At 41.7% G+C, this 11,934-nt stretch overlaps 1 protein-coding gene across 1 annotated transcript; it reads right to left on the bottom strand.

The window, feature by feature from the left end:
* Window positions 1-451: 451 nt before the first annotated feature.
* Window positions 452-4,214, bottom strand: DEFB132 (defensin beta 132). The gene is made up of 2 exons (XM_008019786.3): window positions 3,706-4,214; window positions 452-2,469 (listed from the first exon to the last, which is right to left on the bottom strand). The coding sequence occupies exons 1-2, from the start codon at window positions 3,761-3,763 to the stop codon at window positions 2,240-2,242; spliced, it is 288 nt and encodes a 95-aa protein (XP_008017977.2). The 5' UTR covers window positions 3,764-4,214; the 3' UTR covers window positions 452-2,239.
* Window positions 4,215-11,934: the final 7,720 nt, after the last annotated feature.

The raw sequence follows: 11,934 nt of genomic DNA, 5'->3' as shown, positions 1-11,934 counted from the left end.
GATGGGCACATCCACTGGCACAACCATTTTGGAAAACAATTTTGTATTTCCTTAAAAAGCTAAACATTCTCAAGCCTGTAATCTCAGCACTTTGGGAGGCCAAGGTGGGTGGATCATCTGAGGTCGGGAGTTCCAGACCAGCCTGACCAACATGGAGAAACTCCGTCTCTACCAAAAATACAAAAATTAGCCGGGCGTGGTGGTATATGCCTGTAATCCCAGCTACTCCGGAGGCTGAGGCAGGAGAATCACTTGAACCCGGGAGGCGAGGGTTGCAGTGAGCTGAGATTGTGCCATTGCACTCCAGCCCGGGCAACAAGAGCGAAACTCCGTCTCAAAAAAAAAAAAAAAAAAAAAAAAAAAAAGCTAAACATTCTCCTACCATATGATTCAGACATTCCAATCCTAGGTATGTACCTTAGGGAAATGAAAGCATACATCCATACAAAGATTTGTACATAAATGTGCATAGAAGCTTTATTTGCAATAGCCATAAACTGGGAACAACCCAAATGTCCATCAACAAATCAGTGTATAAATAAATACTCTTCATATGACAGAAGAGTATTTATAAACAAAAAGGAACGAACTCCTGCAATACCCAGTAAGATGGATGAATTTCAAAATGATACCTTTTGACATACACAGGAACTTAATATTTAATGCCACCTAATCAATTTAATCTTACATGAGTTCTGCCTCTATTGTTATATTTATAAGAATTTCCTTGCTCTTAAATTGAATATTTGACCACACAATCTTTTAATACTTTGCTTTTACACTGTCATTTTAAAACCATCTAGAATTAATTTTGGTCTAAGATATAAGTTAGGGAATAGGCATTAACATCTTTTCTTATCTGGTTTGCTAGTTTTTAGGACTGCTTTTAATTATTTAGGCCTGAGTGTTTTGGTTTGTTCTTCTCAAATAGAAGTTAGTACCTGTCAAATAAATATTACATAAAACTAATGGGCATCAAACTGTAAGAGGAAATTTATGCATAATTCTGCTTTCCAACCAAACAAAAAAGTCATAATTTTAATGATTTTTGTATCATATAAGGAGACAATTTTGACAACTACAGCATAAATGCAATTTTGAATAATGTTATTATGTTCCATTATTTTATAAGCATTCTATTTGTTTGTATTTATAGATGGCATTAGTATATATTTCACCATTTAGATTTTTTCATTTTCTCAGCATTTTAAATAATATTATATGGAAAAATCTTTGTGCCCATAACTTTTTACTTCTCTTGGATAATTTATGATGAACCAATTTCCAGAAGTAACGTTTAGTGGATTAAACAAGTAGAGTTCTGCTTCTCTGTGCTTATTTCTGCACAGCTTCCCAGGAGGATTATGCCAATTTTACACCATGGGTAGGTACGTTTGAGTCACCAGCATCATGCCTTCCTTGCTTTCAGGGTGTACTACCAATGGCGGCTATGTATTCTGTCTGCTTTGTTACTCAAATGAATAAATAAATACTTCACAAGTCAGTCTACCTAGCTGGGCAAACCTAGACTTTTAGCTCCTTTCTCTTCCTCCTTATACTCCATGGCAGCACTGTTCAGATTTCCTTTCAAGAGAACTTGCTTCAGGGGGATAGTTGGTGGACAGCCTCAAGCTGTCATACTTCCAGACCAATGGTAGCAGTCACCCCATGTTCTCCAAGGACTGTTCTCAGCCAAAGACTGAACCCCTGGGATATGAGAACCTGGCTATTCCTGCCCTGTGGGAGCTCCTCTGAGGAGCAAGCCTTGCTTTGGGCCTCCCCATCTGTTTGGCTAAGACTTTCTTAGAGCTACAGTCTCAGTCTCCTTCTATTCAGTCCTTCTCTATCCCTCTCTCCTTTGATACGTATTAGGTCAGCACTGCAGTCTGAAGGTTCTCCTTGCCTGTGGTTGCTCTCTCTCACCTTTGTCCATCAGAGGTGTGTTCTCCCAGTCAATCTTTTGCATGTCCAATTCTGTCTTGGCATTTTTCATTTGGAGGACCCAAACTGACAGATCCCCTGTGGACGAGTCTGCATGATGATTGCTCTCATAAGATAGATACAAACTCCAAATTAGTTATTAGATGAATGACAGAATGATAGAAGACAGAAGTTTTGGGGTTGGCTATAGATATCTGCCCCACAAGGAGGAGACTTGGCTAGTTCTCAACAACGTAGGAGGAACTGGAACTGTGGAAATGATATTTCTTTGAGTTGGTGGGGGTGACAGGAGGGGTTATTATGGCGTTACGGTCGTTTGTTGCTTCTTGTTTTTCCTTTGTGTGTTTCCGCTCCTTGATGGCCAGTGGTTCCCGACGAGCTGCGGTAGGTCAGGCTGAGGCAGGAAGGAGTAGCTGATGCAGCATTTTCTGAAAGGGCTGCACATGAACAATGCTGTCTCCCCCCGGTGGCAATGTGTCCTGCAGTATCCCGGGGTGTCACTCACACATTTTGACCCACCCCCACTGGCTGTATGGGAGAGGACAAGACAGAGAGGTCGTGGTTAGAAGCAGCACAGGACTGCTCACCTGCCAGCGCCAGATGGAGTGTTTGGCTTTCTGTTCTGAGATATATCCTTAGGATGTTGTGCAAATGAGACTCGGGAAACCCAGTGAGGAGGAGACAGAACTTTCCTGGATTGATGGCCTTGGGGAACTCTGTCTGAGGAGCTCTTCTTCTTTACCAGTATCTGCATCTTTGAAGCTTTTTGCTAAATTTGATACTGCAGAATAGGATGTATGGGTGAAAACAGGGGTGGGGAGCCAGGTCTTCATGGTCAGGGAGGAGCTTGGATACTCAAAAGGGAGAAATGGGGCTATTCTCACTCACCCCACAGGCTCCCTTTTAAGGTGTTTCTGCCATACTTGTTTTCATAGACTCTAAAACTGTCAATATCAGTCAACCTGGGGCAAAGTGGGAGGAGTCAAATCATTCTCCAAAACCATTTAAAAAGAAAATAATGGTTGCTAGTGACAGGGCATTTTTGCATTCACACAGTGCTGGGCACCATTTCACCCTCTGGTAAAATCTGTTTACCTCAGTGCTCTGTGTCTGCCATTGGCTCACAGCAGGGGCCTCTTCGAGCACCCTCAGGCCTCTCTGGCTTTCTTCACATCCATTGCCTGGCCCTCCTCTGATCTGTCTCTCTTCCTGCTCTCTGTGTGTCTGTCTGTCTCTTTCTGACCCTGCATTACCTCCTAGCCCCAGGGTTTGAGCTGAACCCATTGCTTACCATCCTGTGGGAACTAGCCCTCTAAGAGGTCTACTTCCATCCCCCACCTGCCAGCTTTCTGTTGAGCATAGGGCTGGGAACCTCAATCTTTTCCTTCTAGGCTCAATACCTCCTTTGAGCTCCAACCCAGGGCTGATTTCAGTGGATGCACATGGTGATGACAGAAGCCTTCAGTGTGTCTTGGGAGGTTAGATAAAAGGAGCTCACATAAATTGAAAGAAGATATTTTGGTTCAGGTTGAGGGTGACTATCATTTTAGAATAGAAAACAAATTTTTATAAAGGTTATATAGGGTGGTGTTTGGGTGTGGGATATCAAGGCTAGTGGTGGTCGTTAGGAGATCTCTATCTTAGACTGGAACTAGTGGGGTGAGCCCTGCCTCCACCCAACCTGGCTCATCTAGCACCAGAGCAACCAGATCTGCTAGTGTTCCTTGTTCCCAGTTCTCCCTTCCTCCTGTTTATCCAGTTTACGTGGGATCACTTGGGTCAGGAATCCAAGGGCTGCCAAGACCAGGAGCAGGAACTTCATGGCTGAAGGGGTGACTTGGGGAGCTGGTGGTGGTTTAGTGGAGTTGGGTCCCTCTGTAATGTGCCTGGAGCTACTGCCTTTATAGGATTCTCATGACGCCAGGATACTGGGCAGTGAACCAAGGGAGACTTTTCTGTTACCCAGAGCAGTCAGATTAGATCAGAATGTCTGCTGGACTGGAGCCTGGATTGATTTATTGAGCGCCTGTGTTCTAGACTGTTAGGAGGGGGAGAGGTAGAGCAAAGAGTGCATCGGTTCCCAGCATTCATCTCTAAAACGATGCATTCCAGCCAGTGTTGGTGAGATGTAGGGAAACTAGCATTCTCTTGGCATTGTTGCTGGGAGTGTTAATTGGTAGAGCTTTTCTTTTTAGCACAATTTGGCAATATACATCAGAAGCCTTAAAATGTGCCTATTTTTTTTACTCAGAAACTTTGCACCTTGGGCTTTTGTTTAATGGGAATAATTGAACAAGTACATAAAGAGGTTTATCTCAACATTACAGTAACAGAAAACCAAAAGCCACCTAAATGGTGATAAAACATGGATCTAATCTAATACAGAAAATATAGCATATAATAGAGCAGTACGCAGTTATTAAAAATGATGAAAAGTGTAAAAATGTAGGCTACAAGATATGCATCTAGAATAACTTAATCTTTGATAAAGAAACATCTATGTACCAACATATGTAAGTATATATGTATATAGTATGCATGTATGTATATCTATCTATCTATCTATCATCTTTCTCTCTCTCTCTCTATTATCTATTTGTCTAAAACGTCTGAGTTTGGAGAGAATGATTGTGTGTACTTTCACCATTAGAAAAAAAAGATAGTTTATAGAAAAACTACTTATTGTTTGAGTTTTAATATGAATACTCTTGCCCCTAAATTTTTGCTTTCTTCCCCTAGAGTTTAAGGTTTCTGGAGGTTAGAGACTTTGCCATCTCCATATTCTTCTCAAGAAATATTTTGTGTTTTCCTCCCCACAATGGCGTCCTTTGGAGTGTGTTTCCCATCAAGACAGTTCTTTTGTGTTCCAGCTCACGTTTCCAGAATCCTTTCTCGGATGTGGTGCCTGTCGTATAAGGGAATAATCTCAGGAGTCCTGGTTTGGGTCAACTGAGTAGAGCAACTCTAGCTTCTCACGTTTTCGTGGTCTAAAAAACCTGGTTTGATTGCAGGCACAATACAAAACAAAACAAAACAAAACAAAACAAAACAAAACAAAACAAAAGATCTGGGACTTGGTAAGAATAAGTCCCAAGACTTTAGCAGTCTTTACAGTCGCTCAGATTTGTAAAAATATCTTAAAATCTGTAATTTTTCCAATTAAGTTATGTAAATTATAATCCTAAAATATATACAACCCCCTTTGTGCCTTTGGTAAACCTATTACCACAGAAGCAAAGGCTTTTGTGTTTCTGCGCATAGTCTTCAATGAATTAATTGTCTTTTTACCCTTCACGTGTTAAGCAATGATGACATTTATTTTCTCCTTGTTTCCATACAGCATGCATAGTCCATTGGATGTCATAAATATAAGTCACTCCAATTTCCTCAACCTATTAAAAAATCTTTTCATTTAAAAATAATTTAGGCTGGGCGCGGTGGCTCAAGCCTGTAATCCCAGCACTTTGGGAGGCCGAGACGGGCGGATCACAAGGCCAGGAGATCGAGACCATCCTGGCTAACACGGTGAAACCCCGTCTCTACCAAAAAATACAAAAACCTAGCCGGGCGAGGTGGCGGGTGCCTGTAGTCCCAGCTACTCGGGAGGCTGAGGCAGGGGAATGGCGTGAACCCGGGAGGCGGAGCTTGCAGTGAGCTGAGATCCGGCCACTGCACTCCAGTCTGGGTGACAAAGCGAGACTCTGTCTCAACAACAACAACAACAACAAAAAAATAATTTAAAACATACCAGCTGCAAAATACAAACTGTACAATACCCTTTCCCCAGCTCCCCTGAGATTTGCCTATTGTTGACATTTTGTCTTTCTTGCTTTAGCATTTGCCCCACCTCTCTGTATCTATAGATATATACATATCTATATTAGTTTCTCTATATATCTTTGTATATTTTCTTTTTTGAATCTATTAAGCATAAGTTTATATGTTCGTTGCCTTATATTATCATGGCCTTTTACTCCCAAATAGTTCAGTGTGTATTTCCTAAGAATAGGGATATTCTTCTATATGACAGTACAGTTATTAGCTCCATAAATTTAAATGGACACCACTTTTATCTAGTCTATCATCTATCTATCTATCTATCTATCTATCTATCTATCTATCTATCTATCTGTATTCCAATTTGCCAGTTGACCTAATAATGCCTTTTATAGCATTGGTTTCCTCCTTCAGTTGAGATTGCAGTGTCAGGTCAGATATTGTATTGATTTTTAAAATGTATTTTTTAATTAAAAATTTTATTTTTGATTGACATAATAATTATGCATATTTATGGGATACAGAGTGATATTTCAATACATGTACACAATGTGTAATGATCAAATAAGGGTACCTCAAACATTTCTCATTTCTTTGTGTGAGAACATTCAAAATCCTCTCTTCTAGCTGTTTGAAAATATGCAATAAACGATTGTTGGCTATAGTCACCCTACAGAGCTACGGAACCCTAGAACTTATTCCTCCTATCTAGCTGTGATTTTGTGTTTGTTAACCAACCTCTCTGTATCCCCTTCTACCTGCTACATTATTTTACTCTCTACTGTAAGCTTGACACTTTTTTTTTTTTTTTTTTGAGATGGAGTCTCGCCCTGTCTCCCAGGCTGGAGTGCAGTGGTGCAATCTTGGTTCACTGCAATCTCTGTCTCCCAGGTTCAAGCGATTCTCGTGCCTCAGCCTCCTGAGCAGCTAGGATTACAGGCACCTGCCACCATACCCAGCTAATTTTTATATTTTTAGTAGAGATAGGTCTTTTTTCAGCTCCTAGGAGAAAGGGCACTTGTCTCAAACTCCTGGCCTCAGGTGATCTGCCCACCTTGGCCTCCCAAAGTGCTGGAATTACAGGTGTGAGCCATAACACCCGGCCTGTAAGCTCAACTTTTTTAGTTACCACAGATAAGTGAGAATGTGCAGCATTTATATTACTGTGCCTGACTTATCTCACTTAACATAATGTCTTCTAGGCCAGGGGTCCCCATTCCTGGGCCGTGGATTGGTAGGGGGCCGTGGCCTGCTAGGAACTGGGAGCACAGCAGGAGGTGAGTGGCAGGTGAGCATTACCCTGGAGCTCTGTCTCCTGTCAGATGTGCAGAAGCATTAGATTCTCACAGGAGCACAAACCCTATTGTGAACTGCACATGCGAGGGATTTAGGTTGCACACTCCTTATAAAAATCTAACTACTGCCTGATGGTCTGAGATGGGACAGTTTCATCCCAAAACCATCCTCCCGCCCCCTTCCAACCAAGGACAAATTGTCTTCCACTGTACCGGTGCCTGGTGCCTAAAAGACTGGGGACCACTGCTTTAGCTCATCCATGTTCCATGAATGACAGGATTTCATTCTTTTTTATGGCTGAATAGTATTTTGTTGTTTAAGATATTGTATCCTGTGTTTTGTCTCTTTAATTTCTTGCATTAGTCAGAGTTTTCCAGAAAATAGGATGGAGATATGAGATAGAGAGGGAGATAGAAAGAGATTTATCTTAAGGAATTGAGGACTAAACTCTGATTTTTTATCTTGCCCAAATTCCTACCTAAGGGATCTAGGGAGTTATGCCCTACAAACCATAAATTCTTATCAGATGGGTTTTATATGACCCTGTATATTGTGACTTAGTTTTCAATCTGACTATGGCATAACAAGGAAGAAAATCACAATGTCTTGGCCGGGTGCGGTGGCTCACACTTGTAATCCCAGCACTTTGGGAGGCCGAGGTGGGCGGATCACGAGGTCAGGCGACCGAGACCATCCTGGCTAATACGGTAAAACCCCGTCTCTAGCAAAAATACAAAAAAATTAGCCGGGCATGGTGGCACGCACCTGTAGTCCCAGCTACTCGGGAGGCTGAGACAGGAGAATGGCGTGAACCCAGGAGGCGGAGCTCGCAGTGAGCAGAGATCGCACCACTGCACTCCAGCCTGGGCGACAGATCGAGACCCCGTCTCAAAAAAAAAAAAAAAAAAAAAAAAAAAAAAAAAAAAGACAATTACAATGTTTTACCACAAAATATATTGCCTTGCCACACTTTGAAATTGCCCTACAAAATCTTTTGTGGAAAAAATCCACATTCTGTAGAGAATCCCTCGCCCCTCCCCCGCCCTTTTTTCCCCCTTCCTTTCCAGATCCAGGAGATAATCAACTAAGAGCCAGGCACCCTTTTAGGTCTGATAAGAAACATTTTACAATCTGCTCTCTCTCTGAAGTCTGCTCTCTGAGAGATTTCTCTGCACAGTAAAACTTGGACTCCACAATCCTTTATGTTAACCTGAACATTCCTTTCCATTGATCCCAGGTCTTCAGATAAACTCAACTAATTGTCAACCAGAAAATATTTAAATTTACCTGTAGCTTTTAAGTCCCCGTCCCCCGCCCCGTGGGGACTTCCAAATAACCAAAGTATTTCTTAAATGTATTTGATTGATGTGTCATGCCTTCCTAAAATATACAAAACCAAGCTGTACCCTGATCACCTTGGGCACATGTTCTCAGGACCTCCTGAGTGCTGTGTCACGGGCCATGGTTACTCATCTTTGGCTCAGAATAAATCTCTTAAAATATTTTACAGAGTTTGGCTCTTTCCGTCAACAATAATTTGGTGCCCAAACACGTGAGGCCTCAGAGAAGACTCAGGACCCTAAAGGAGTTGCCCAAAACCAGAGCTAAGGTACCACCAGCAGGGGGCGCATTGCAGCTTCGAGCTTCTCCTCTGGTGGAACTAACTGGTAAGTCCTCCTGAGCCCCAGACCTCCCTTTGGTTCACGGTCCTTGATTTATTCTGAGCTGGTTTTCTCCTAAGAAGTTGTTGTTTAAGGATCCTAATTCTAGTTGGGAGATGCATTCTAAAAGGAATTCTCGATTGCTTTTTCTCCTAAAATCTGTCTAAATTTGGTTTATCTGTGTGCATTTGTGTGAGGAACTGAACTGTTGTTTTCATAGATAAATAAGAGACTGAATTTTTCAGCTCCTCCCAGCCAAAGGCACCCCTGAGTGACTGGGGCCTCGTGGGAGTGTCTGGGGGTTAACCTCCCACAATGTGCAACAGCTCTGCAAGGAAATTTCCAACAAAAAATAATTTAAAAAATGGCTCATCCAGGAAACGCATATAAGGGTAATCACCCAGCATTGTTTTTTTTTTTTTTTTTTTTCCTTCTTGAGACCGAGTCTTGCTCTGTCATCCAGGCTGGAGTGCAGTGGCACGATCTCGGCTCACTGAAACTTCCACCTCCCAGTTTCAAGCGATTCCCCTGCCTCAACCTCTTGAGTAGCTGGGATTACAGGCACCTGCCATTTTGATCCAGCAATCCTACTACTAGGTATCTACCCAAAGGAAAAGAAATAATCACATCAAAATATATCTCCACTTGTATGTTTATTACGGCATTATTCATGATGGCAAAGATATGGAATCAACTGAGTGTCCATCAACAGACGATTGGATAAAGAAATTATGGTCTATATACACAATGGAATATGAGCCCTCCACAAAAAGAATGAAATCATGTCTTTTGCAGCAACATGGAAGGAACTGGAGGCCATTATCTTAAGTGAAGCAAGTCAGGCACAGAAAGATAAGTATCATGTGTTCTCACGTATTTTACTTATGTATTTATTTTGAGACAGAGCCTCACTCTGTTGCCCAGGTTGGACTGCAGTGGGGCAATCTTGGCTTGCTGAAACCTCCACCTTCTGGGTTCAAGCGATTCTCCTGCCTCAGCCTCCTGAGTAGCTGGGATTACAGGTGTCTACTACCATGCTCAGCTACTTTTTGTATTTTTAGTAGAGATGGGATTTTTACCACGTTGACCAGGCTAGTTTTGAACTCCAGACCTCAAGGGATCTGTCCACCTCGGCCTCCCAAAGTGCTGGGATTACAGACATGAGCCACTGTGCTGCCCAATTTATCACTTTTAGAGAGTCAATGCGATAATTTCAGAAACATCACTGACATTCGTAGTGGGTGGGGGAAGAGCCCTCTCCTGCCCTGCTCAGGCCTGTCTAATTACCTGTAGTGTGTGTGTGTGTGTGTGTGCGTGTGTGTGTGTGATTGGGGATGTGTTGCTATTGTGGGGGAAATATAATTAAAAACAAAATCTTCTCTTAACCTAGAAAACCTCTCCACAAAGGTAGAAGAGAAAGAAAACAATTGCCATTGAATAAGCATCGAACCAGAATGTGATGCACATCACAGGCAATTCACTAAGAGTTTGCAAAGACAGAAAGAAATCCTACTTGTTTATATCCTGAAGAAGATAAGAACCCATTACAGATATGCTCTCAAGACAAACAATAACTGGTTCTCAAATAGGAGAACTTAGAAGTACCATTTGACATACACATAGTTTAGGTTCACCTGATAGTTGGAGTGGCCATCTGTGTTCGCTAGTTGGCTTTAACCAAAGGAAAAATAAAATTCTCATATCCTTGTGACAGCAGGTGGTTTTGTAACTTGGAGCAAGGAACTTGCCAAAGTTAGAGTCCTACCCACTCATATAAATTCAGAGATAGGAGCACTATCTTTCTGGATGCTTACATTTCAAAGAGATGGCTCCTAGGTATTTGAGAAAGATATTCCTGGGTTGTAAAACTGGCTAGAGGGCTATTTACATTTTAAAAAGATTTACATACATTTCAAAGAGACAGAGAAAGAGAAGGGTTGGGGGGGCAGTTGGGTAAGCCTGTTTCCTTATTTTTAACGGGGAGAGTTAAGTCTCACATTTAATTTGTATCGCCCTCACACTATCTGATTGTTGTTGGCTCAGAACAGATGTTTGGGAGTGTTTCAAACTATCCCTATTACATATATATGTCTTTATTCTAATTTTAAAAAGTTAATTTTTTCTTTCTTTAGTTTCTTGAATTAGTTTCTTATTTTTATCTTCCTTTTGTGTGTTTGTGTTTTGCTTCATTTACACAAATAGTGCACAATATATTTTCTTTTAATTTTGTGAATTTTAAAAACAATTGTGCACATTGATAAAAATTACGAAAATAAGAAGTTTCTGACTACACCTATTGCTGATGAGGCTGCAGGATAACTGGAAATTGCAGTCACTCTAGAAAATGGTTTGTCAGTTTATTTGAAAGGTAAACATACACGTACCTCAGGACCTAGCAATCCTAAACCTGGTATTTACCCTAGTGAAACAAAATCTTATAGTCACACAAACATCTGTAAAAACTGCTCATATCAACTTTATTTTTACTTATTTATTTGTTTTTGAGACAGAGTCTCTTTCTATTGCCCAGGCTGGAGTGCAGTGGTGCAATCTTGGCTCACTGTAACCTCCACCTCCCGGGTTCAAGCGATTCTCCTGCCTCAGCCTCCCAAGTAGCTGGGACTACAGGTGTGTGCCACCACGCCCAGTTAATTTTTGTGCTTTTAGTAGAGACAGGGTTTCACTATTTTGGCCATGCTGGTCCCGAACTCTTGACCTCAAGCGATACTCCCACCTCGGCCTCCCAAAGTGTTGGGATTACAGGGGTAAGTCACTATGCCTGGCCATCAAAGAAACTTTATTTGTGATAGCCAAAAGCTGGAAACAACCCAAATGCCCTTCAATGAGTGAATGGGTAAACAAAGGTACCACATCCATAGAATACGATCATGCTCAGCAGTAAAAAGGAATGAGTTACTGATACTGGTAGGAACTTGGATGAATCTCAAAGACATGCTGTTATTAGGTTGTTCTCACATTGTTGTAGAGATATACCTGGGACTGGGTGATTTATTTAAAAAAAAGAGGTTTAATTGACTCACTGTTTGGCAGGCTGTGTAGGAAGCATGATGCTGGCATCTGCTCGGCTTCTGGGGAGGCTTCAGGAAACTTACAATCATGGCAGAAGGCTAAGCAGGCACATGGCATAGCCAGAGCAGGAGCAAGAGAGAGAGTGGGGAGGTGCTTCATGCTTAAACCAGATCTCTGCAGAACTCACTCACTATCCTTAGGACAGTACCAACGGGATGGTACTGAACCA

The sequence above is a fragment of the Chlorocebus sabaeus genome, chromosome 2 (assembly GCF_047675955.1).
Source record: "Chlorocebus sabaeus isolate Y175 chromosome 2, mChlSab1.0.hap1, whole genome shotgun sequence".
In the NCBI taxonomy this organism is placed as follows: domain Eukaryota; kingdom Metazoa; phylum Chordata; class Mammalia; order Primates; family Cercopithecidae; genus Chlorocebus; species Chlorocebus sabaeus.
Note: the sequence above shows the minus strand (reverse complement) of the source record. Positions and strands in the feature narration are given on the sequence as shown.

Excerpts from the sequence above, each read along its gene's own strand:
- DEFB132 (XM_008019786.3), bottom strand. The coding sequence starts at position 3,763 with ATGAAGTTCCTGCTCCTGGTCTTGGCAGCCCTTGGATTCCTGACCCAA. Across the intron at positions 2,470-3,705 it reads CCTGACCCAAGTGATCCCAC|CCAGTGGGGGTGGGTCAAAA; the intron begins GTAAACTGGATA and ends TCTCCCATACAG.